General features: G+C 48.6%; 2 protein-coding genes, 1 long non-coding RNA gene and 1 other non-coding gene across 4 annotated transcripts; 1 reads left to right on the forward strand and 3 right to left on the reverse strand.

Moving 5' to 3' along the window:
- The first annotated feature begins 11,738 nt into the window (after positions 1-11,738).
- On the forward strand, positions 11,739-13,646 carry LOC117858596 (tryptophan aminotransferase-related protein 3). Its single transcript, XM_034741696.2, has 4 exons — positions 11,739-12,071; positions 12,196-12,488; positions 12,577-12,863; positions 12,948-13,646. The coding sequence occupies exons 1-4, from the start codon at positions 11,844-11,846 to the stop codon at positions 13,169-13,171; spliced, it is 1,032 nt and encodes a 343-aa protein (XP_034597587.2). The 5' UTR covers positions 11,739-11,843; the 3' UTR covers positions 13,172-13,646.
- Positions 13,647-13,954: 308 nt separating this feature from the next.
- LOC140222732 (uncharacterized) lies at positions 13,955-16,320 on the reverse strand. Its single transcript, XR_011898187.1, has 3 exons — positions 15,018-16,320; positions 14,553-14,634; positions 13,955-14,424 (listed from the first exon to the last, which is right to left on the reverse strand). It is a non-coding gene; the product is annotated as an uncharacterized lncRNA (long non-coding RNA).
- A 960-nt stretch (positions 16,321-17,280) lies between these two features.
- Positions 17,281-17,351, reverse strand: TRNAG-CCC (transfer RNA glycine (anticodon CCC)). Its single transcript has one exon. It is a non-coding gene; the product is annotated as a tRNA-Gly (tRNA).
- A 391-nt stretch (positions 17,352-17,742) lies between these two features.
- Positions 17,743-18,586, reverse strand: LOC117855517 (zinc finger A20 and AN1 domain-containing stress-associated protein 2). The gene has a single exon (XM_034737893.2). It carries the CDS (start codon positions 18,401-18,403, stop codon positions 17,942-17,944), a length of 462 nt encoding a protein of 153 aa, XP_034593784.1. The 5' UTR covers positions 18,404-18,586; the 3' UTR covers positions 17,743-17,941.
- Between the last annotated feature and the right edge of the window lie 7,290 nt (positions 18,587-25,876).

Raw genomic sequence — 25,876 nt, forward strand, 5'->3', positions numbered from 1 at the left:
GGTCGGATGAAGCCTTTTTCCAACAGATCATGCAGCTGGGTCTTCAACTCGGCCAGCTCAGCGGGTGGCATCCGATAGGGTCTCTTGGATATTGGAGCGGTGCCGGGAATCAACTCTATTGAAAACTCCACATCTCTATCGGGTGGCATGCCGGGCAAGTCTTTTGGAAACACATCCGGGTACTCACAGACAACTGGAAGGCTTTCTAGCCGGGTTTCCGATAGAGGGTACGCACAGGGGAGTGCGGACTTAGGGGGTTTCAAGGGTAGGGTAGAACTGCCATGAAAGGGTGAGTTGATGTGGAGGGTTCGGGTAGCTGTGTCTAGAACCACTCGGTGTCTGGTCATCCAATCCATCCCAAGGATGATATCTATCCCTTCCAGGTCAAGGATGATAAGATTTTCCTTAAAAAGGGTCTGGCCTAGCTGGATAGGTACAAGAGTAACGATCTGGTCTGAGGCTATCTTCCTTCCAGGAGTGGAGATCACATAGGATCCTTTAGTGTGGCCAACACTTAGCTCACACCTTTCTCTAGTCATACTCCCAATGAAACTATGGGAGGCTCCCGAATCAAACAAAACAACAACAGCTTGATTTTAAGACAAGGAAAGTACCCGTCATTACTGGCGCACCTTCGGGGAGTTCGGTTAAGCTGGTGTAGTTGAGCCGTCCTTGTCGAACTTACACCTTGGGCCTTCTTCCTCTGTTTGTCATGGAGTTTTGGCCAGGCTGCTGACTTCTATTCCTGGGGCAGTCCTTAGCGAAATGCCCTTCATTGCCGCAGGTGAAGCAGCGGTTACCCGTTGCAGAATGCTGTGGTGGCTGCAAGGTCGGCCGGGGCGCCTGTGGTTGGAAACCAAGAAAACGAGGTGTTGTCACTGGCGGAGGTCGGGCAACCCATCTTCCCGACTGCTAAGGTCGGCTGGGCGCCTGTGGAGAAACCATCCGGAACCTTCGAGCGGGCTGGCTTGGAAATGCCACGGAGGCCTTCCTCTTCTGGTCGGCTTTGAGAGCCTGCATGCAATCCTCTTGTGAGATGGCCAAGTTGACCAGCTCGTTATAGGTGTCCACCTTTATGGGGTTTAACCTCTCTCTGAGCTCCAAACTTAGCCCTCGGCCGAATCTGTCCCGCTTCTTCTCGTCTGTGTCCGCATGATAGCCAGCATAACGGCACAGGTCATTGAAAGCTTGAGCGTAGTGCAGGACATCTTGGTTTCCTTGGGTAAGAGCCAGGAACTCATTAAGCTTGCGCTCCAGGAGACCTTCCGGGATGTGATGCCCTCTGAACGCTGTCTTGAACTCGTTCCAGGTGACGATATGGTCGGCCGGCAACATGGCATGGTAGTGATCCCACCAGAGCCGGGCGGAACCACGTAGCTGTTGAGCTGCAAACTGGGTCTTGTTGTGGTCGGGGCACTGGGCGGTGAGAAGCTCGAACTTGGATTCGATGCTGCGAACCCAGGCGTCTGCGTCAAGCGGGTCTTGCGTCTTCTGGAACAAAGGGGGCTGCGTCCCCAAGAAGTCCTCATAGCGAGCAACATGAGGTTGCTGCTGAGCTCTTCCACCATGGGGCTGCTGCTGTTGTTGCCCCTGTACAAGATACCTCAGCAGCTCGGTTTGAGCCGCTAAGATCGCCTCCAGCGGAGACGAGGGTGGGGGCGGGGGAAGATCCTGTCTTTGCTCACTGCTGCTGGGCACAGAGCCGGACCTGGTGCGATGCGCCATCTGCAAGAGCCAACGTTCCATTAATTCCATAAACTCAGAAGTATTCCTTAACAGATAGGAACGCACAAGTTAAATCCTCCAATGCAACTTTTGCCGACAATGCAACACGCAGCCTTATAAGGGAGATACACACTTCACATTGCCATCTTAGCTAGCATCTATCTTAGCTCTGCACACGACTTCGGGCGAACCATAACCAGATTCCAGGAGTTCCATTACACCTGATCTTAGGCCAAGGGGTCGGGTTAGAAGGAACAACTCAAGAAAAGGGGTCGGGCGCGTTCCGATCTCGCGACCCGGGGTCGGCCAAACTTTGGACAGATCCACAGAAAACGGGTGTGTGGTCACAGCACAAACTCACACTGTCTGGCATCCCAAACGTGTTGCAAAGGAGTCAAAGGTCAAGCTAAGACCTGATTTCAACTGAGATCTTTACATGGTTGTTCCTAAAACACAAGGAATACTCAACTCAAGGCTAACCTATTACATGGCTATCCAAAATTTAGGTTGCCGAGGAGTACAACAAAAAGATTAGCTCCCTACAACTCTCCATCTACGAGGGAACACTGTGAGTTGGAGAAGGGGCGTCGTGATCCTCAAAATCCATGCTGGTCGCTCCCTCGACCTCCTCAGGGTCTTCTTGTTCTTCTAACTGCATCTGAAGGGCATGCATGTCGTCGAGCTCGGCGTGGTGCTCGTCCAGATGGGCATTAGCCACTGCCAGCTCCATCTCTACTTCCATCTTTTCTTCTGATAGCTCAATCATGCCGTCCACCGGATCGGCTACTTCTCCCTCAAGTTCGGAGATCCGGTCTTGCATGTCGTGGATTTGGATGCCTCTTTGGATAAGTTGATAGGTCTGTCCCACCATGTCTCTTTTAGCGGCGTTGAGGTGTCCCTAAGTGTCGACGGCGATCCGAGCCAAGACCGCCATGGCTCGGCCTTGTAGCTCGATCAGCCGATATAGGGCCGACATACACCTAACGTTGGTGGAGATGGTGACCATCGAGTGGGATGTGGCCAACACCTCGATGTTGTGGACGCGGTCGAGCCACGCCAGGTCTAGCCAATCCCTGGCAGGGAACAGGCCGATTGGGTCTAGGGTGATCTCCAGCGGGTGCAGCTGACAAAACTGAGTGAGGAGCTGTAGAGCAGTTGACTCCCATGTATCTTCCAGCGTGTGGCCGTACGTCGAGATTCCAAGCTGGGGCCACTCGGGCCGTACGGGAGGTGGAGGTACCACTGCCTGCACGTTGCACCTCTGGACGCCGTGCTCCAGGTACATCCATCCCACATACAAGGGTGGAGACTGATAACCGAACCACTTCAAGGTGTCCCACAGAATAGCGGGAAAACCCTCGAAGTGCAGGCACGTCGAATGGGAGATGCCATCGGCGCCGTACAGAACATGTTCGGGGGCGGCCATCTAGAACCAAGAACCAAGACAACATGAGATAGAACTCTAAGAAGAGGGGTCGGACAGAAAAAGCACTCGGATTTGACCGAACACAAGCTGGAAGAAAACTAGAAGTCCTTAGAACCGAAGAAGAGCCTTTCCGAGCAAGGTTACTTTTGGGGAGGGTGACTTTACAGAGTTTAGTTTATGTCGCATGCACGGCCTATCTCGTTCTCAACCAAAACAACTGCCAAAACTTGGTCTTACGCAGTTAGTGCCGGTGGCAAGGCAACAAATACGTCTCTCCCTATAGTAGCTAGTCGGTTCTAGTAACGTCTCCTAAGCGAACGCGGTTAGTGTACCTGCAGAAAAACACAACCACATGAACCTTTCGTGCCAGCACCCATGAAAGCGTCCCCAAACATTACCGTTCACTATAGAAACGGCACCCATGCGTTCAAGGCTGCATGGACAGCACACAACCGTGGAAAAAGGTCCCCTTTGAATGGAACCGTATAACCCTTCGCATACTCGTGATGCGGAATTAGCGCACGTATAATAGACGTGGCGAACAACCGTGATGATAGGCTCGTTGGAATCGAACCATACCACCCCTCGTATGGATTAACATACGGAACCTGCGCACATATGATAAACGTGAGCAAAACAACCGCGATGATAGGTTCCTTTGAATAGAACTCCCTATCAACCCTCGCATACTCGTGATGCGGACTCGGCACACGTATGATACACGTGGCGAAGTGCTGGTAGGTTAGCAAGATAACCAATAAGTATTAGCCACCTAAAAACAACCCCAAAATCCCCTAGGGCCTCTCGTACTAAAGTCATCCTTAACAATCGTACGAGATTTTTCAAAAGATTTCTTGCAGCTTTTATTTAAAAGAAGTGATTAGGGCCTATTGTGTTCTTTGTCTCGCTAAACCAGCTCTGGTACCAGCTGTGGCGGATCCACTTCGGATTAGCTTGCTTAAACATGGTTAAGTCACCTAACACGCGACACTCATGCCTAAGCCAAGTTAACACGAAATACCGTCAGATTTCCTCCGATTTAACCACTTCAACAGGACCGAGTTAGCAAACTCACACGAAGATGAGCGGTTCCAGAGAATACACCAAGTCCACCGAGTTAACCAACTTAACCATTTAGTTCGTCCATAAAACAAATATCAGAGTTTTACAAGGTTCAAAAGAAAACAAAAGAAGGCAAAAACGAGCGGAAGCTACTTCGCCGGGGTCGGACATCCCTGGTGAGGCCAGCCAGGACGTCAATGATCCCTCTCCTCGCCGTCCGAGGAGGGATCCCACTCGACCGTCCAACCCGGAGGGAGCTAGGGCGGCCAAGTGCCAACAGAAGAAGGCTCGGGAGCAGCAACTTCACCTGAAAAAGAAAAGCCACAACAAGGCTGAGCTACTAAGCTCAACAAGACTTAACCGACGGGAGTAAAGCTACTCCACCTTTCTAGACATGCAAGGCTCTTTGGCTGAGGGGTTTGGTTGCCAAAAGCACTATGTAGATCCCTGTTTTCAAGTTTTAGCTCAGATTCTAGGTTCATTAACCGGTCTAAATGAGCACTTACTCTAAGCAAATATAGAACCATCCAAAAGGTATATATATCATCATCAAGACCATGTCATCATAAGATTCCTTTATTACTCAGGGTAGCATAGCGATCAAGCAGTCTCAAACTGTGAGAGGCAGACGAATCGATTTGAGTTCTTTAACCATACATGGTGAACCTAACCTCACGACATCCGCGCACCACCGAGGGTCGCTTCCTGTGTCGGCCTTCCCCATCAATCCCCTAACCCGTGTCGGGCCCATTTCCTTTGGTGCCATGTTCCACAGACCCGGCCTGTGCCGTTCTGTGACCACACTTGCCACCACGTGCGACCGCAGGGGAACTCCGTTCCAAGGACAATGGGGCGACCGCTCACGTCTAGGTTCAATCCGGTACTCGGCTTCCTCATCCCATAATAAGTATGAGGTTAGTACCTTCAAACACTTGATCACGAACACCACCACTGTCGGGCCTTAACAAGTTTCATAGACAGACGGGGCGATCAGCCGACCACCAAAGAGTTAACCAAAACCCTGCCCCGTACATCGTCCTTATAGTTGTAACAAAAAGGAAACAGCCAACTCCTACAACTCGCGAGTGACAGGAAATCACTCGGCTTTTACCGCTTCCTATTAAGCATGGCAACTACTCGGTCCAACAGCTAGTGTTCAGATCAGGGAGCCAAGTCATGCATCTACGGTTTCAAACAACTCCTATACGTAAATGCACAAACAAGATACAGAAGGCATGCGCAAGTTTGGAAAACTGGGGTTCATGCTCCGGGGCTTGCCTTCAAACAAGGAGGAAGGAAAGGGGTCTGCTGCGTGGGCAGCTTCAGCTTCTGGAAGCGGGAGCTCTGCTGCAGCTTCGTCTTCTGGCGCCGGGTGCAGCTCGTAGAAGCCGTCGGCGAGACGTAACTCTACACGAAATGCAATGCAAGGGTTAGTACTTAGACGGTTATTTCAACAGCAACATTGGCAAGTTCTAGCTCAGAAACTTTGTAGCATAGTTACGGAGAAAGGTGGGGAAGTTCGCTTGGGTTGGAGAAGAACAAGGAAAAAGGATCGGATGGAAGGAAACTTATGAGCTGACCCTTAGACTAGAGGAATAGATGTGCTGGGGGTCCTCAGACTTAATGCTGAGAAGTCCCCACATCTTTACACATATACCCTCGGGTCTAGCAAAAGGATACAGCCGAGCCCTCGGGCGAGGCGGAGAAAGGTCAGCGAAACACATAGGGTCGGGCGAGACGGAACAGGGGTCGGGCGGATAGAAGGGGTCGGACGAGGCGGAAAAAGGGTCGGCAGCTTTCCTTCGTCTTACAGGTAAGCTTGGGGTCGGGAAGAAGCAGACTTGGGCGGAGGGACGAAGGCTTTGGACAGCGGCGAGGTCCGGCGGTGCTCCGGCGGCGGCGGTGCTTCTTGTGGACCACAAGCAAGCTCTTGTGCAGCACGGAGAAGCAAGTGGCTGGGTGGATTGGGGATGGCGGTGTGGAGCGGAGAGGAGGGTTCCTCCGGGACTTAGGCGGTAGCGCTGCGAGCACGAAGCAGAGAGCAAGGCGGAAGGGCAGCGATGGCGAAATAGATTCCGGCGGAGCTCTGGCATTCCCTTTTATAGTTGCGAGGAAGAGAGAGAAGTTAGGAGCGGCGCGAAGACCGGGAAGAAGCGATCGAGTGCTCTGCCGGGACGGAGATTGAGCAGCGGTGCGGCGGAGCAGGACTTCGGGGATGACACCGGCGGTCATTGGGCATCAGGGGCGGGGCGGCGCAGGCGCGGTTTTGCCGGTGGTTGAGATTTGGCAGAGGCGGGCGTCGTCGTGCGGTGGATCTGATGGTAGTGATCGGGGAAACGGCGCTAGAAGCGAGGGCGCACAGGTGAGAAGACAGGCAGCTGCGGTCGCACGAGCGAGCGCAGAGCAACAGATTGTCGGGGGCGCGGCTCTGACAGGGCGGAAAAGGAGCTGTCGCGGCCGTGGTATGGGTTGGCGGAGGAGGAATCATCGTGTAGCGCATCTGGGGCGGAGGGATGGTGGAGAAACGGCGGAAAAGACGGGAGGTGTCGGGCTCTGCAGCCGGGGGTCCGGTGGGGTGATGATGGGCGCGGGAGACGAGGTGTTGCAGAAAGGGTTGCAGAGGGCTTCCGCTGCAATTGGGGAAGAGGGCGCGGATATCCATCCGGTCGCGGCCGGCGACGAGGCGGAGCGACGGGTGTCGGAGAAGTTGAGCCACGCGGCGGGAAAGCTCTGAGGCGGGCAGGCTACTCGAGTGCGTCCGCCGCGGGAGATCTGGGAGAAAGATTTTGTGGGTCCACCGGTCAGTCTCGGTTGGTCCACTGCTCAGATTGAGAGAGAGATGTTGCGGGAAGACTTAGAAAGATTCGGCCGGTGAGTTGGGGTTGGCGGGGTCGGAACGGGGAACCAACGGAGAGGGGTCGGATCTCAGGGGTCGGGACCGGACTGGAGGTTGAGCACTTCACTCGGGAAGCTGAGGTAGGAGGATGGGAAACTCGGATTAAGATTAGCTCATGAGAATTGAGGTCGGTCGTCACGGATACCCTCTAGTCCAAGAGCCCAGCAAGTTAGAGACACTAACAGGTGGTTGAATCCGAAACGAAAAGAATATTGTGCTCCAAATGAATCTGGCAAGGTGACAGTCAAAGAAAAGGTGTTGTATTGTCTCTTCTGTATTACAAAAGCAACACTTGGTGCTTTCTTGCCATCTCCTCTTAGCAATATTGTCCTTTGTTAGAATCACCCCTTTTTTAAATACCATAGGAAGACTTTGATTTTTAGTGGTAGTTTTAGTTTCCAAGTCACACACCTTGATGGTACTCCTTCTTGCAGTATCTCCCTATACATTGACTTTACTGTGAACACTTTGTTTTTTATTCAGATTCCATATAAATCTATCCTCCTGTTCATTTATACTGTGAATAGAAATCTCTACCACTAGTTCTAGCCATTTATTTAATCTATGACCTGTTAATGCTCTTCTAAAAGAGACATTCAGAGGGACTGATCCACAAACTTTGGCCACAGTGTCATCCTTCCTTCTGGTTATATTATACAAAGATGCATATCTTTCCCTCAAAGTTGTCTTTCCAATCCAAACATCTTCCCAAAATCTGGCCTTTTTCCCATTGTGTATCTCAAAAGTTCCCATTGACCAGAATTGGTCCTTTATTTCCATGAGACCGGTCCAAAAGTGTGAATCCCCCTTTTTCCTTATTACTTGAGATAGGGTCTTATTCACTAAGTATTTTCTTCTAAGAAGCTTTTGCCATACTCCATCCACATTTACAAGTTTAAATAACCACTTGCTTAGCAAGCATCTATTTAGAACTTCCAGATTGGATATACCCAATCCTCCTACATTCTTAGGAGCACACAGGATACTCCATTTGGCCAGCCTATATTTCTTTTTGTGTTCATCACTTTGCCAGAAAAATCTAGATCTATAATAATCCAGTCTTTTCAGAACACCTTTAGGTATTCTAAAAAAGGACATCATAAATATTGGTAAACTAGAGAGGATGAATTTATTAGCACTAACCTGCCTCCTACTGACATTAATTTGCCCTTCCAACTTCAAAGCTTTTTCTGAAATCTTTCTTCAACCATCTTCCAGTCTTTCTTTGTAATTCTGCGATGTATCATTGGGATTCCAAGGTATTTGAAAGGTAACTCTCCTTCCTTGCATCCAAAGATGTCCACATAACTTTCTGCTTGATCTTTTGCCTCCCCAAAACAGTACAATTCGCTTTTGTGGAAATTAATTTTGAGGCCTGACAGCTTTTCAAAGGTACATAGTACCAATTTCAGATTTCTAGCCTGCTCTAAGTCATTTTCCATGAAGAGAATTGTGTCATCTGCGTATTGGAGGATAGATAATCCTCCATCTACCAGATGGGGCACTAGGCCCTTGATTTGGTTGTTATCTTTTGCTCTGGTAATCAGCACAGCCAACATATCAGCTACTACATTAAATAGCAATGGAGATAAAGGGTCTCCCTGTCTAAGACCTTTTTTGTTTGAAAGAAATGTCCTATATCATCATTTACCTTTACCCCCACACTACCTCCGTTCACTATACTTTCTATCCATTTACACCATTTAGCTGAAAACCCTTTCATTCTTAACGCTTGTTGAAGAAAAGGCCAGTTAACCTTGTCATAGGCTTTCTCGAAGTCCAATTTAAGAATAATTCCATCCTGTTTTTTCCTACTCAGTTCGTGTATGGTCTCATGAAGTATGACAACTCCTTCCATAATATACCTCCCTGGCAAAAATGCAGTCTGGGATGGCCTAATGACTTTATCAGCCACCACAGAAAATCTATTGGCCATCACTTTTGTGAAGATTTTGAAACTGACATTTAACATGCAAATTGGTCTATACTGTTGGATCATTTTTACTTCCTTAAGTTTTGGGATTAAAGTTATTATCCCAAAATTTAAGCTGCATAATGGTAGATTACCTTTATGGAATTCTTCAAACATGGCCATCAGGTCATCTTTAATGAGACTCCAGAATACTTGGTAGAACTCCACAGGGAATCCATCAAGTTCCGGAGCTTTGTTATGCTTCATTTGTAAAATAGCTTCTTTGACCTCCTTTTCTGTGAACTTTTCAGTCGGGATTTCATTTTCTTCTCTTGATACTTGAGGGATGTCCTCTATCAAGGATTCGTTCATAGAACAGATACTCCTTGATTGAGACCCAAATAAGCCTTTATAATACTTAGATATGTACTTTTTGAGGTTGTCATCCCCTTCTATGATGCCTTCTTCCTGTTCCAGTCTGAAAATTCTAGTTTTCCTGTGCTTGCCCTTAGCTACCATATGAAAATATTTAGTATTATTATCTCCATTTAGTATCTTGTTTCTTTTAGCCCTTTAATACCATTTTATTTCTTCTTCTCTCAACAGCTGAACTAGTCTGTCTTGAATGCACTGCTTTAAATCACTTTCTTGCTGACTTAGCAGCTGTGATTCTGCCTTTTTATCTAATTCATTTGCCCTTGCAAGTAGTTCTTGTTTTTCTTTTTTGTAGTCCCCATTTATATTTTTTGCCCATCCTCTCAAGAATTGCCTTAGCCTTCTAATCTTATTTTGCCATTTTCTGAAGGGGAGTGGACCCTTTTCTTTCCTTGCTCCACACATCAGATACTAACTCGAAGAAGTCTTTTCTCAACAGCCATCTTAGTTCAAACTTGAACATGGGTTGCTTCCTGTTCCCCCCTTCTTGTCTAGTGTTAAGCAGCAGAGGTGTATGATCTGAAATTTCCCTACTCAAATGCATCAACCGTGGCTAAAGGAAATTTTTCTTCCCATTCCGTGCTGACCAAAATTCTATCCAGCCTCTCATAAGTTGGGGTTTTAAGGAATTAGCCCATGTATATTTCCTGCCTAACATATGTATCTCTTTTAAATTTAAGCTATCTATAATAGCATTAAAAAGAAAAGGCCATTTATCTTCATACCTTTCATTATTCTTTTCACTTGGGTTTCTTATGATATTAAAATCACCCCCAAGCACAATGGGTAAGTCCTCTTTACTGCAGGTGTGGACTAGTTCAGTAAGGAAGACTTCTTTAAATTCTGTTTGTGCTGCCCCACAGACAGCCACCAGGACGAAATGAAAATTATCTTTTCTTGTCCTTACTCTAAACTTCACATAGAAATCTCCTTCATCAATACTTCCTATGTCTAACTCGTCAAGGTCTACTCCTAGTAGGATACCCCCTGATCTTCCATGTGGTTCAGTCCAGTGCCATATGAAAATTTTCCCCCCACATAACTTATTTAGTGTGTCTTGGGTAAAATCCCTTTTTCCTGTCTCTAGAAGAGCAATGAAAACTAAGTTCTGCTCTTTAGATGTTTCAAAGAGAAATCTTGTTTTAGCCAAGTCTGCTATTCCAGAAGATTCCTCTCATTTGGAAACAATTCTAATATTAGGTTTGGGAATTTTGACCTTACAAGTCTTTTTCTTTTGTGACTTAGCACCAGACTTGTGTTTTCCAATCTTAGAATAAAGTTCTAAGTAGCTATTATCCTCATCAAAGATCTCTTCCAACAAATCCCCACAAAGATTTTGAATCTCTCTACTTTCTACTTCTTCTATCTCCTCATCCTCCTTAACACTATCCAGATTTTTTTCACTTTGGTTATCAAAATCTATATGTTGATCTAACAATCTGTTCTCTACTGAAAGAATTTCTTTTACCACCCTTTCCATATCCTTTTCACTTTCTCTGAATCTAACACCTAATTGACTAACATTACTAACAGCATTATTCAAAAGAAACGGAAAGCAATGCTCAGTCTCAGTGTTACCTTCATTGAGCTCCAGATTCTTTCGGGCTGCAATCTTCTCTGTCTTAGTTAGGATGTGCTCATCTCCTGAATTAGCCAATCTAGGACTTGCCCTTGTTGGTGTTATTACAGCCTCATGAATTGCAGCCATCTTCTTCAAGTCATATGTTTCCCCTGCTTCTTCCCAACTACTTTCCCCCTCCTGGTCTTCATTTTTATCATTCATAACTTGATTTGATAAGTCATCCAACGTTTTATCTACTGCTCTATCCATTATTTCCTCAGCCTTTTCCTTCAAGAACAGATTAAACTCCCTCTCATTCATTCTTTGCACTTTATCTCTTAATGATTCCTTCTCAACCCACCCCTGTCCTTCTTGCACCTCCTCTGTCCTATTGCCTTCATTTTCTTTAGACACATTGTTGTTTTTCCTTCTCTTTAACTCCCTGTTCAAATATGGGTCATCCTGCATCAGATCCTCCTCCATGTCTTCTCCTTCTCCCTCTCCTTATGTAACTCCCTTCCAATCATAATCTTTTTCCTCTCCATTCTCATCAATCCCCCTTCTTTCTACTTCAAACTCTAATTCAAAGTTGTAATCCCCTATTACCCCTAATTCAAACTTACGGTACATGTGATGGGAAATCTTCTTTTTGCATAATGCCAGAGTTGGAATTTTGGGTAACTAAATAAGGCCTACTATCTGACTGCTGAGTGCTCACGCTGGTCGTGTGTCCAATGATTGCCGCAGCGGGAACCCGCTGTTCCTGGAGCCGTACTGGCGGCGCCACGCGTCCGCCGGCGCCGTGGTGGTCTCCGGGTGGCACCGCATGAGCTACACCACCACCGACGGCCACGGCCTGTTCCAGTCCGTCGAGCTCGAGCGCCAGATCCGGCGCCTGCACAGCGCCGTCGGCAACGCCGTCGTCGACGACAAGCACGTGGTCTTCGCCGCCGGCTCCATACAGCTTATCAACGCGCTCATGCACGCGCTCTCCCCGGACGCCGACGCCGCCTCGCCACCGGCCCGCGTGGTCGCCACCGCGCCTTATTACCCGGTCAGCCTGCGGCCTCTCTTTCGTATTACACTGCACATTGCCTATAAGAGAATCATAAGAGAATCATAGATGGGGTGGATCAAACAAGTCATCGTTAAGTTTCAACCATTGATCGACTTTGCAGACTTACAGAACACAGACGAAGATGTTCGACGGCCGCGAGTACAGATGGGGCGGGACCACGGCTCTGTGGGGCAACGCGTCGCGGAACTCCACCGATGGCTTCATCGAGTTCGTCACGTCGCCCAACAACCCGGACGCCCAGCTCTACAAGCCCGTCCTCGGCGGCTCGGCCGCGGTGATCGTCGACCACGCCTACTACTGGCCGCACTTCACGCACATCCCGGCGCCGGCCGACGAGGATGTTATGATGTTCACCATGTCCAAGCCCTCCGGGCACGCCGGCAGCAGATTCGGGTACTTGCACGCTACTGCATAGTCGTCGTCTCAGCTCTGCGCATGGAGAATGACATGAGCATGTCGTGCGCGCGCGCGCGCTGCGCAGGTGGGCGCTGATCAGGGACCAGGACGTGGCCAAGAGGGCAAACAAGTACGTGCAGGACAGCATCATGGGCGCGTCCCGGGACACCCAGCTGCGGATGCTGGGGATCGTCAAGGTCATGCTCGCCAACCTGCACGGCGAGGAGGACATCTTCGCCTTCGGGCACGGCGTGATGAGGACCAGGTGGCGCAGGCTCAACGCCGTCGTGTCGCGCTCCCGCCGCATCTCCCTCCAGAAGATGGCACCCGCGTACTGCACCTACTTCAAGCGGATCAGAGACCCATCGCCGGGTGAGCCGTCTCAGCTTTGATCGGCATTAACATCGCAGCTCACTTATCGACGTTACTGAACCTGTTACTGCACTCGGTGGGCAGCCTACGCGTGGGTGAAGTGCGAGAGGGAGGAAGACGAAGACTGCCATGACGCCATGCTGAAGGCGAAGATCAACACGCGTCCCGGCGTCTTAAACGAGGCTAGCAGCAGGTACACGAGGATCAGCCTCCTCAAGTCGGATGATGACTTCGAAGCGCTCATGGAGAGGGTCACGGATCTTGTCAATGCCGAGAGGTACGACGCTCCCGGTTTCAGCTCTATGTGACGGTAATAGCCACTGAAGTTCATTGGTCCGATAAGGCAAGTACTATACCGGGGCGATCAAATCCGAGCTGTTGTTTCTCGTGATATAAGCTGCTGAGTATTGGTACAGCACAAGTTCTCAACGGGCACGATAAGATACTGGAAATCATCAGCTAGGCGTTGATGATTATTCTACAAAATCACTTGAACGGTCAACTAGAAGTTGGGTGTTTCTTTTTTAAAAAAGGAAAAAGTTGATTGTTTCTCAGCGTGAGCTGGCGGGAATAGTTGGGCATGACTGGAAAAAATTATACAAGAGATGATCAGCTACGGGTTGATTGCTCTCACTGCGCAGATCATTATGTAGTGTAAGTATATAGGAAAGAAAATGTGCATTGTGTGTATGGAATAGGTCAATAGTAATTGAATGGACACTATGTACTGCAACAATGTAATAGCTTCTCCATCAACGCATGTGCAACTGCTTGAGGTACAAATATTTTCTAAAAAACAATTGAGTAATTGAACTTCGCAAAATAACTTAAGTTTAAGACTTAGAGGTGAATAACTTGTATATGTTGACAATATTTGATCTATGAATTAACTTGGATAACTTATCCCCCCCTAGCCGGAGAAGAGAAGAATCACTGGATACTAAACATCAATGAAGAAATACGAACAAACTTCTACCTTCCTTGCCGAAAATTTCTCCTTCAGAGTTCGCGCATGGTGATTGGTGAGAAGCATCCCATGGGGATCTCACAGATAGGTGTAATTTGAAATGCATCGTAGGACACCAAAGAAATTTAACATAGTGACAATAAAAAAAGATGTTGAATGGTTTAAATGCAACTACACGTACTACATTTTTCCTTCCATTCCGAGCCAGTAACACTATATCTGGCGGCTTTTAGAACGCCGAGCCAGGGCACACCCAATGGAACGGGCAAGACGAGGACGTGCCGCTGCCGGGTTCCTCGTCCTCCTCACGCTCCTCTGCTCATCGCTGCTCCTCAACGCGCTCTTCCTCGCGCACTACATCCTGTCGCCGTCCCACGGGCTGAGCTGGGCGCTGCGGGCGGCCAGGGAGGCCGAGGCGGTGGCCGCCGTCGACTGCTCGGGCCACGGGCAGGTGTTCCTGGATGGCGTCGCCGGCGAGGACGGGCGGCCCGGGTGCGAGTGCAACGCCTGCTTCGCCGGGCCGGACTGCCCCCTCCGCACGCCCGACTGCAGATGATGAAGAGCTTTTGCAACACCATCATGATCTTGATGGATCTGTGTTTGGAAGGGCAACAACAACTTATCAGTCCAGATAATTATCTCATGACTCAATCTCTCTCTTATATGAACATACTAATATATGCATAAGATTATTATATGAACAGTTGTTCTAAACTTAGTACCTTGCTGTCACGAACCACGATGGCTGTAGGGAGGAAAAGGGGCGCCGGCGTCGCGCGCGGCAAGAGAACAGCGGCGCCGCCTCTGGAAGAATGGAGGAAAATTTTTGCTCTCATGTAATCGTGATACAAGTCCCTATCAAATTTTTACTCTACAGCTACACATGATTCAGGCCAATTATTAATGGAATGTTGGGCTTCATAGGTTTGGAACCATAACTCAGCATTACCTCTAAAGTTTATGGTGTCAAAGGAACCAAACATGGACAGGGATATTAAACATTGTAAAGTACTTCTCACATTTGTCTCTCCAAACTTTAGGATGCTCTCCATCAAAGATAGGGAAATCAAATCTAAGTAGCTTATACTCCTTAGACTGTGGTGGACTAGTATGAAAGGTAAACTTTCTATCACTAGACTCAGGGATGTCAGTCTGAAGTTGGTAGTGGTGGGGCTTGTGGAACTCACCCTTGATCAAGGTGGGATCAGGTTTGGAGGAACCTAGATCGGCACCCTGGTAACTTTTCTCGTAGTGGTGGCCGATGGCCCGCTCCTCTTCCTCGCGCGACGGGGCCTGTGGCGGAGGAGCTGATGTTGCTGCCTCAAACGCCGCCATGCGCGATGTGAGAGTTTTTATTGAGTTCCGGAGGTCACTCGCCGTCTTCTCCGCGGGGATACTCCATGTATTGATGGCGTCCACTTTTGTAATCAGCTTCACCTGCTCCAACTGCAACTTCTTAACCTCCTGGATTAGGAGATCGATTTTCTCCTCTATCGATGCCATACGATAGATGAGGGTCGGCGCTCTCGGTTTCTTCGCTTGCTGTGACGGTTGTGGTGGTAGGGGTGGCGGTGGTGGTGGTGCTGGGCGGCGGAGTATGTGGCAGTATGGTGGCGGCGGTGGTGGTGGTGGAAGTGGCCTTTGCCGGGGCTTGCGGCTTCAGCTTGTTTTGCAGTGGCGCCAGGTCGAATCCGACGGTATGGTAGCTTTGACTGGCTCTGGTACCGGATGTTACGGACGTAGGGAGGAAAAGGGGCGCCGGCGTCGCGAGCAGTGAGAGAACGGCGGCGCCACCTCTCGAAGAACGGAGGAGTTTAGGTTTCTCATTCGTTGCCATGCCTGTTCGCGCCTGGGCCTTAACTGGCCAGGCAACCAGCGATTACACGGCACACAGGCCCATTAGCTATTAAATTGGCCTTGGGCCCAAAGTAGCGGATGGTGACACTTGCCTTCTTGCCTTATGTTGACGAACCACTTAAACCAGTTGAGAGAGGAGAGGTCTTACCAGACCTGAACGAACAGCCTGCACATGAGGAAGAACTTTTCCAAATCAATGCCTCACAAGAAGGAATCAACCTAGGTAATGGACTCTCATGACTTCAATACTTTCTGCATGGTTGTTGATGCGCAAGCCAGCGCGTCCGATTCGGCGGCCGCGCACAACGATCCAGCCGCCTTCCCCTTCGATTCGACCTCCGTGCCCTTCAAACTGGCCTCTGCGCGCGCCCAGCTTCCTACGGCCGCCGCCGCCCACCTCCCCAACGCCACTGCCGCCTCCTAGCTCCCTGCCTCCACGGATGTGCGGGTGGAGCCGGCGGGTCCCAAGGCCGCCCGCAATCCCGCGTCCAGGGATCCGGTCGTGGGCGCCTGCAGCCACGGGGGCAGCACTTGATCGAAAGGGAAGCTGGAGCTCCGATGGGGGAAAGTGAAAGAGGGTAGCGGTGCTCTGGATGGTTCGTCGTGTGCGGCGACGAAAAAAAAAGGAGGCCAGGCGTCGGTGGTTTTTTTTTCCGATGTTTTTTCCTCGAGTATTCTGCGCTGATTTTTTTAATGAATGGTGGGTCCCACGCCAGCTGGTGTTTTCTAGAGTTGCTTTTTTTTTCTTGGACAAATTTCAAATATTAGAATTGCATTCTTTCATCCTTTCAAGTCTTTTAATGAACACGATGAGCATCCTCCTCGATTCGGATGAGCTCTCCGGACAGTTTGTTTTCTCTATGTATACATGTACACTATGTAGACGGAGTATGTACTTGTACAAAGAAAATAAAGGTTCCATTTCCGCTCCTTGATGATCCAGGCGTCCCCGTTCCGTTCCCGTGCAGTTTTCCACCCGCGTCGATTTTCTACCAATTTTTCTGCCCCACGGCACCCTACCAAAACCTCCGTTCTCCACGAGGTCCCTGATCCGCGGTAACGGAGAGCCAGAGAGGAGAGCGAGGGGTCGAATCGTGTCGTGATTCGTGAAAACAGCCTCCGGATTGCTGCGGCACGAAAACTCAGCCTTGGCCCTTGGCCACTCCGTTCAGAAGCATCAAGCCGCCGGATCAGGGAAGGATTAGCATATCGCCCATGTCGTGGCCCATCGGCATGTCCTCGGTCTTCCACTGTGCATCGCTGATCGTTCTAGTCTAGCAGCGCGCAGGACCTTCTCAAGCCTTGGGCTCAAAGATGACGGAGCGACGGGTAGAAGATGCAGTTCCTTCTCGTTGGAGGTCGTCAGGCAAGTGCTCTGCTCTCATCAGGAACATAAATGGAGATAATACTTTTCAGGTGAATATGCACGCATCAAGCTAGGATACGTGAAACCAAACAAAGCTGGACGAGTTCGTAACTCGGTTCTAATTCTCATATGTATGCTATATAATGCGTGCGGGAAAAAAAAAATAGAGGATGCCAAGGCGCCGAGCACACGGTAGTAGGGTAAATGCCAAAACATAAAACAACAAATGCGCATCCGGGGAATCGAACCCCGGTCAGTACCGTGGGAGGGTACTATGATACCACTACACCAGATGCGCTTGATGCGTTTCGTTAGAAAAACACAATTAATACCATTTTTTCTCCTCTGCTTCATGCGCACGAGGTTACCTACACGCTTGTGCTCAGGTTAGGACTGGCCATGTACTAACAACGTGTGGATTCGAAGTACGTATGCAATAGGCGACACATGATCCAATTCAACTATGCCACTTCCATGGGATCCCTTTCCTGGAGCAAAGGTGTGAGCATCACGGCGTTGGTGATAGTAATGCATAAGTTGTAAACATGATGCGAGAAGAGGAACCTATCACTATATGCTTAATCAAGCTTAGCTTTCAACCGTGTACGCGGTTGCTGCCACTTGAGCAGTCAGTTCCCATAAAACTCGATCGGCTTCGAAGGGGTGTGACAATACTTCCGGGCACGAGAGACACGAAGCAGAGCATTCTTGGCAAGCAACTGCACTAGTATACATCATGATCCATGAACTAGCAATACACAGAGATGTCCAATTGCAATCGGTAAGGCTTCAACCAAGCATCTACACCACACAACAGGACCATTCGATTCGAGCAACAAATTAAAGCCAGTCTACTAATTTGCTATGAGCACGCACCGACGCTGCTCATCAGAGCTTGTCGACCTGCTTGTCGGCCCTGACGACGGGGTTGGCACGGGCGATGGCGTCGCGGCCGGCGCCCCTGTAGTCGAAGCCGCAGTCGTGGCGGTCCGAGTAGCGGTGCGCGCCGCAGAAGACGCCGCCGCACCGGCACTCGAACCCCATCAGCCCCACCTTCCTCCCGCACGCCGCGCACCGGCCGCTCTTCCCCTTCGCCCGCCCCTTCCCCTCCTCCGTCGCTGCCGCCGTCGCCGCCTCGTGGTCCACGGGCGCCGCGGCCGCCGAGGAAAACGAGGCGGTGGCCACGACCGTAGCGGCCGCCGTCACCGCCTGATGGACCGCCTCGGCGCGGCGGAGGCTGTCGCGGAAGCACTTGGAGCAGAGGTTGCGCGTGGCCGGGGAGCCGAAGAAGCCGCAGTCGTTTGCGCAGGGGAGCGGCCCCTGCGCGTTCTCGCTCCCTTGCGGCTCCATCGTTTCGTCTAGGAGGTGGTGGTTGGGAATTGGACGGAGCGTCGACCGTCGAGGCGTGTCTGCGGATGGGAACTTGGGCGTCTGGACGTGGATTTGGAGGAAACCGAGTTCCACCGACGCGATCGCGCGACTTGTTGCGGGAGACTTCGGGAAGGTGGATCCGACGGACGGGTGGTGTGGTGGCGTCTGTGGAGGCGCGCGAGGTGGATGGCGGCTACGTGTTTTTTACGCGGGAACGCAACCGCGTCGAATCTTCTTGATTCAGATGGCGCGCCGCTCCGATCCTGTGTGCGCAGCTTTCCGGTTTAATCTCGAGCGGACGAGTGTGATCGGCAGAAAGAAAGCGTCTTTGAACTCGGGAAAAGTATATCAGACAAAATTACCTGAGATGTTCCGATGAACAGCTGGATTGTGCACCCGGATTGCAGCTGAAAAAAGCTTACTACTTTGCTGATTTGCTGCGTACTTAACAGTAAGTATAATAAGATGACATGAGCGGACTAAATAAAGTGTCACGTAAAATTTATAGTAAGTTGGAGGAGAGAGAAGAGAAGGGAACTACAAATTTACACCACACTCTCAACCGTCTCAAGACAGGTTCGGAATGAGAAAGAGGTGATGAATCAGATATGGGACTGTTTAGTTGTCTGTCAAGTAGATTATTTTAATATCTAGTGCATCAAGGAGTTTGTAGTTTTTTTCTTGGAAGGAAGGAGTCTGCAGTTCTTTGGGTCCGGTATCTTTCGACAAATAAGGATGTATGTAATTGCTGGACAAGTTCAACATATATTGCAAAATTTAAGGAGGTATCCAGAATATCATACCTCGTACTCTATATATAAGATTGTTGTTTCTTTACCTTTATTTGAGGACCAATGGTGGTCACCCTTAGATGATGAGTGATTAACAACGTTGTGTTGGTTTGATGTTGCTCTTGGCTTGTGATGTGCAGGTGTAGGATGCGACGTGGCGGTCGACGGCGTGCGGTGAAGGTCAAGCGAAAGGTTCATGCCGATGGACCAAGGGCGGTGAAGGATGAACGCGAGTAGGCTTGGACCGATGGACCCGAGGAGTCCGGGCGAAGTCACGGGCGGTCCACATGGTGCACGGAATGGCGAGAGGGCATGACAGAATGGAGACGGCGTCGGTCGAGTCAAGCGGGAGGCTTGGCGGAGGCCGGACACGCATCAATATCGAGGAGGTCGCGTGGCGGCTAAGCGAAGATGGACGGTTTGGGTGGTTTGGGCCTCAAAACCACCGCGCAGGCAGGTTTCCCGGTTTGGGCCTCAAAACCGGGGGCGAGCTCGGTGTGGTCGGAGCTTCGAGAAGGAGGGCACGTGGCGTCATCGCGAAGCTTGCGCTGAGGCGAAGCAAAGTCGTGAAGCTGGCGTGTCCGTCCGATGCACGGATAAAAACTTGGACTAAAATGCCCCTGCGTGGGTAGTTATCCTAGTTGTAGCTGTAGGGGTAGTATTGTCTTTCGTCCTGAACTATAAATAGGGATGGGGGCCTGGTTATTTTAGTACCTCTTTGCTTAGCAACTCATTATCTTTTGGCTTAGAGGCTAGTCATGTGCTTAAAGTGAGAGGAGAGAGGGAGATTAGAGAGTGATTACTCTTTTCTCTTAATTTCTTCATCTTTAGTGGGTGGATGAAGGGAAGAGGCTAGTCCTCATCTTGTATAGAAGATGTTCTCGTGATTTAGCTTTATTTGTTGTCTCAAATCGTGCTAAATCTTTGATTCCCGAGTGTTTTGTCTTGCATGCTTAGTTGAGTAGTTAATGAGTAGTGACCTTGCTTAAACTCGATTTGCGCAAACTTGATTGAGTCGATTTTTGTTATATTTCCATTGTGAGTTGAGCGTTTCTTATCGTTCCTAGGGTGAGCTTGTCACATGTTGACTAGTGTCATCTTGACGATACAACGTTCAGTGTGCTCTGGGGTTGCAGTTGGGACATAGGCCTTGTTCTCACTGATAATTATTATAGGCTCCCATTCACCCCCCCCCTCTGATCGCCATTTCGGTCCTTCAATTGGTATCAGAGTAGGTTAAGGTTTCTTCGTACCCTAATCAGTTTCGAAACCTATTATGACGACCTCTGAGCGTTCTTCCTTGACCGCTGCATCCTACTTTGATGGCTCTGATTATCGGTATTGGGAAACTCGCATGAGAGCCCATCTAAATAGTGGAGGAGTAGGGGTTTGGGAAATCACTCAGGATGTGACTTATGTGATTCCTGCTACTCGTGTGACTCAGGATGAAAGGGATAAGTTTCACACCAACAGCAAGGCGGTTGATATTCTGTTTGCGAGTCTGAGTCGTGCTGAGTTCGATCGAGTCGAAGATCTCTCTCATGCTCATGAGATTTGGTCTCGACTTCAGAGTTTCCATGAGTGAAACAGTCAGGTGAAGGCTAGACTCTTTGAGACTTATAGGCGTGAGTATGAAAACGTTGTTCATTTGCCTGGTGAGTCTGCTGATGCTTTGTTTCAGCATTTCTTGGCTATTGTGAACAAGATGAAAGCAAATATCACCGTCTTACCCTACACTAATCATGATAGAGCTTTAAAGCTCCTGCGTGCCTTGGATCACGAAGTGTGGGGTACGAAGGTTGATGCTATCATCGAGTCACCCAATTATGAAACACTTTCCACTGATGAACTCTTTGCCAAGTTAAAATCCATGGAAGTTGACAAGAGGCTCCGAGCAAAACAAGGAGGCCCTATTGATCCAAATAGTATGGCTCTCATGTCAGGCTCTGGACAGCCTAAGTCTTTGAGTAACTCTTCTTCTATGTCGTTTGCCTTCTCTTCTTTGGTTTCTGTTTCAGAGGAGCAGCTGGAGGTTCTTGATGATGATGAGCTCGCCTTGATCACGAGGCGATTCATGGGCTTCAACGACAACCGCAAGAACAGGCGAAGGAACAACAACAACTGCTTCGACTGTGGGAAGCCAGGACACTTCGCCGCCGACTGCCCCGACAAGAACAAATCCAAGAGCAAGTACGACTACAACAAGCACAAGAACAAGGACGGCACCAAGAAGAAGAAGAAGTACACCGACCGCGAGAAGAAGGAGTATCGCAAGAAGGCCAAAGCACGTGCCTTCATCGCCTCCCTCAGCGACGTCGACTCCGACACCGACGACCACACCGAGTCAAGCTCAAGCGAGGAGGAAGCTCCGAAGAACTAGGGTATCTTATGAGTCTCATGATACCCTAGAATAGACTTAGATGTTTAATTACTTACCCCGAACTGTTTTATATTTTAAACTCTTAGCAATGGTTTAACTTGCACTGTTAAGTTTTTTCAATCTATGGTTTGTAATAAATCGTACTTCTGTTATGAATGTAAAAATGTAATGTTTTTTAATGCTATCCCATCGCAGAAGCGATCCTAATGTATGGCTATGGAACACACCATGGAGGTTTTCAAGGAGTTCTGGGAACAGAACCCTTGACGGACTATCGAACTTACATTGTTTTAATTGCGTTTTGGATAATTGTTGTTCTGACAACAATTAGACGCACTTAAGCCAGTTTAAGTTGGGCGGTTCCGCCACACTCAGCATATATTAACACAATTTGTGATGCATGCCTACATGATGCATTTATTCAACACAAGGTACTACTATAAAATCACAAAAAAAAACATAGAAAATGTGAATGAGCAATTCAAAGACTAACAAAATTACAAACCCTACAACAAATTTAAAAAGAGCTAACTACATGAATAAATTAGAAAGGATTTGTATCGAGAAAATCTATAGAACCAAGTTAGAGGAAAGATTTTACAGATCTTGAATTTACAATCTAACAAGTGAAGCAAAGAAGCTACATGCGTACGCTGGCATTAGCCTACATCAAACATGAGCAATGTGCTTTCTTTGGAATCCATGATCGCGCCATCTGAAGGGTTAGGAAGCAGAGTCACATCACAGGCATACAAATGGATGTCTCAGAAAGACTTGAACCGTCATGCTATCTTGAATTTTCTACAGTCCCTCAAGCTATTTCAGCCTTCAACATCATCTGACAGCTTGTTTGGATGTCTTCCACAATGCAAACCAAACTCAAGCTTGTTTCTTTAGGAAATAAAACTCAAGCTTGCTTGTTCTGACCAATCTTCTTTAATGTGATTTTGGAGCTGCAGGAAGATGGAAATTCTCCTTCACTAGCCAACACAAAGACAATAAATCCAATTACTAAACATTTTTCTACTGACAAAAGACATGTTTAATATAAAGCCACTGAAAGTGTAAATTGATTAAACAGCTTAAGCGTGCCTTTATCCAAGGAACAATCAACAAATCATAAATTAACCAATCAACAAGAGAAGGGTGCTCATCTCTACTGCCTGCGGCTGAGCTTCCCAAGGAGCACCAAAAGCATCTGGTGTCCTGGAAAGGAGACAATAAGGTGCAACAAAACATGATCCCGGTCACCTCCCCTGCCCCCAGCTGATGGACGTTGATGCCCCATGAGCCTCATGACATCGTGGGTACTAGGTAATGTATAGCCGTATAGTTGATTTATAGCTTTTTATGTGTACTGATTGTATTCCTTATATACCAAGTCATATTAGCTATATAAAAGAGATCACCCCTTCACATGGCTGGAAGATGATATGAACTTGGTGCAACAGCTCCCTGTGTCCTCAGAATACGCAAAAGTGAGGGAGATAAATGAGAACAGAGAAATAAAGTATTGAATGCAAACACTCTGGTATTTATTAAAAAACGAAACCTGGAAATGGCACACATAGCAAATGCTTTGATTAAATAGTATAATTATTAATGCACTCAAATCTGAAGGCCGTGTGGATATGACTAATATGATCCAGCGGTTATTAAGAAATCTATTTACTAAAATAATGTTAAATATCATAACCATATTGTAAGAAGAAAGGACCTTCTAGTTGAGCACTCACATGGTGATGCTCGTCGCAGATGCTCTCATGGAAAGAATGAAGCAGCTACTGATTGCAACAACCTAGGACCTAATTTGAACTGCAACCTAGGAAAATCATCGGCACCGCCGAGGAAAATCAACCAAAATTGAGGGAAATCGAGCGGGATGAGGATAGTGCTTGCACCGGCAGGGAAACTAGCAACGATTCATCAAAGAACAAGGACTTGTGGGGGATCCAAAGCTCACGCGAGGGACTGGAAGCAGCCACAGACGAGAACAAGCGCAAAAACCGCAAGCAGGGAATTGAGGGTAACTGATGATAAAATCAGAGGGCACATAATAAAACAACTCTCCATCCCCCATCCTATGTCAGGGTGGCCTTGGCGGCGGTTTTAGGTGACACGTGTGGCGAACCAAGAAACCACATCTATAGCAGGAGGGCCTACATCAGCATGCTCATGGGAAATAAGTTCGTAGAAAGTGGTCACCCAAGAATATCAAAACATGAAGGGATATGTTTCTTGCCATTATGCCATCTAAAATAAAATTCTTTGACAGCATAACAAATTGCGAAGAATAGACAGATTTAGGGGTTATTTTAAGCTATTTTCATAATGGCAGAGGTGAGTATTTCTTTACAAAACATAATGGATCCAATTGCTATGATGATTTGAGACTACCGAATTGATGGCCAAATGTTTTACTTTTTTGAGAAAATTTTTAGGATTGTTCTTCTTTTTTTAGAGTGTCATATGTCCACCTAGGATCTTATGCGGCTTCATGTGGAGGTTTCAAAAGGGACCTCCAATTAGTAATAGTAAGATTCCGTAAATATGAAAAGTATTCTACTTGTTTCTCGCACCGAACTTTCAAATTTGATTTGTGTCTAGTGCAGTTTATATAAGAAACATGACGGCTACTCGCATTCAACACCTTAAGATTGATGAGCATTGTTAGCTGATCAAAACTTTTGACGAGTTTACGTGGTGCATGCAAAGTCAATAAATGGTATTTGAAAGGGAGAATATGGATTTGACAATTATGTATATCTTCGAATCCTACACGATTAATTAACAGTGTTGCAATGGACCACCTATAATTTCTCTGTGTAGCGCACCCAGGTGCAGACACTCTTGCCAAAATGCCAATGCCCCCTATTAGACTTAGTAGAAGACATGTCCATCAGTTTGACATGAATTGGCTCTAGAGAATCATCACCATCTGCATCTTCATCATCATCTTCATCTTCCATCATTTGCTTGAAGTACATAGCATAGCGCATCTTTGAAGCGGCGGATAGACTCATACTCTTGATGACTGAACGTGAGCTCTTAAATAACAGGCTCACAAGATCCAACTCCTCGCTTGCTCCTGTGAATCCACTTATCTTCACCTCTTCCAAGAATTACATAGAGATTTGTCCATGATCAGGCACTTGCCTAGTGCATGCAAGAAGCGCTTTGGCCGCGAAATGACCTGATGAAGATCACAAGAAAATTAAAGTAAAGAGTTTGTGAATTACTCATGTCTTATATTACAACGTATTTTGGGAGCATTTTATTCCCTTATATGGAAGAGTAAATAGCTAGAACATTACCCGCTTTGTACCAATAAGGTCGATGCACAACGATCTCAAGCGAGGGAACCTCATAAGCAATGACGCCATACTTGCCACAAGGTGATCCAGATCCCCCGAATTGAAGTCTGCTTTCACGCGCATGCTCCTAACATTGGGAAACGTCTCTTCACCTTCCAACGTAGCATCAACAGCGTGCTTCGCGGTGCGACCACCATCGTGCAAAAAGTTCAGCGAGACCTCGACGTCGTCGACGCCAGGGCAGTCCCTCAAGAGCCAAAAGCTATCGTCCTCCTTGTGACGGTACTGCCCGTGCATGTGTAGATGAATGACTCCGAGACGACGAACGCTTGCCAGACCATGCACATCAAGGTCCAGGGAGTTGCAGGGATTGATGAAAACATGCTAATCTCCTGCAGCCGCGGTGCTGTGATCCTGGCGACCCTGAGACCGATGGCAAGCTCGAGCTTGAGGAGGAGCAGGTTGGGCGCTGTCACGTCCAGCGCCTGTAGCCCACCAAACGCGAAGAAAAACCGAAGCTCTTCCAGTGCCTCGGCGCGGAGAACCAGCTGCATCAGCCCTCGGGGTCGCCCGATATGTCAAGCCTACGCAGGCGAGGGCGGCAGGAAGACAGGAAATCGCATAGGGCACGCCCTTGTTCGTCCTCTCTGAACGACACGTCATTGAGCGTGAGCTCCGTCAGCTCCTCGTACGCTGCCACCGCAGGGAGCCGGAGTCCATGGGGTGACAGATCCAGCGAGATCGAAGCTACCCGCGCGTAGCCGGGCAACCCGACGGCGTTCTATTCAGCCTCGGATTCCGCCTCCGCGAACGGGATGCGGAGGCAGAAATCCCCGGCGACGCGCTGGACGCCGTAGCGGATCCACTCGTCGACCTTGGCGAGCGGGGAGCGGCCCTCTCCATGACGATACGGAGGGAGTCCATGTCGGCGTCGCCGCGTTGGGCGAGCACCCAGTCCACGAATCCG

Source organism: Setaria viridis, chromosome 5 (assembly GCF_005286985.2).
Source record: "Setaria viridis chromosome 5, Setaria_viridis_v4.0, whole genome shotgun sequence".
Classification (NCBI taxonomy): Eukaryota; Viridiplantae; Streptophyta; class Magnoliopsida; order Poales; family Poaceae; genus Setaria; species Setaria viridis.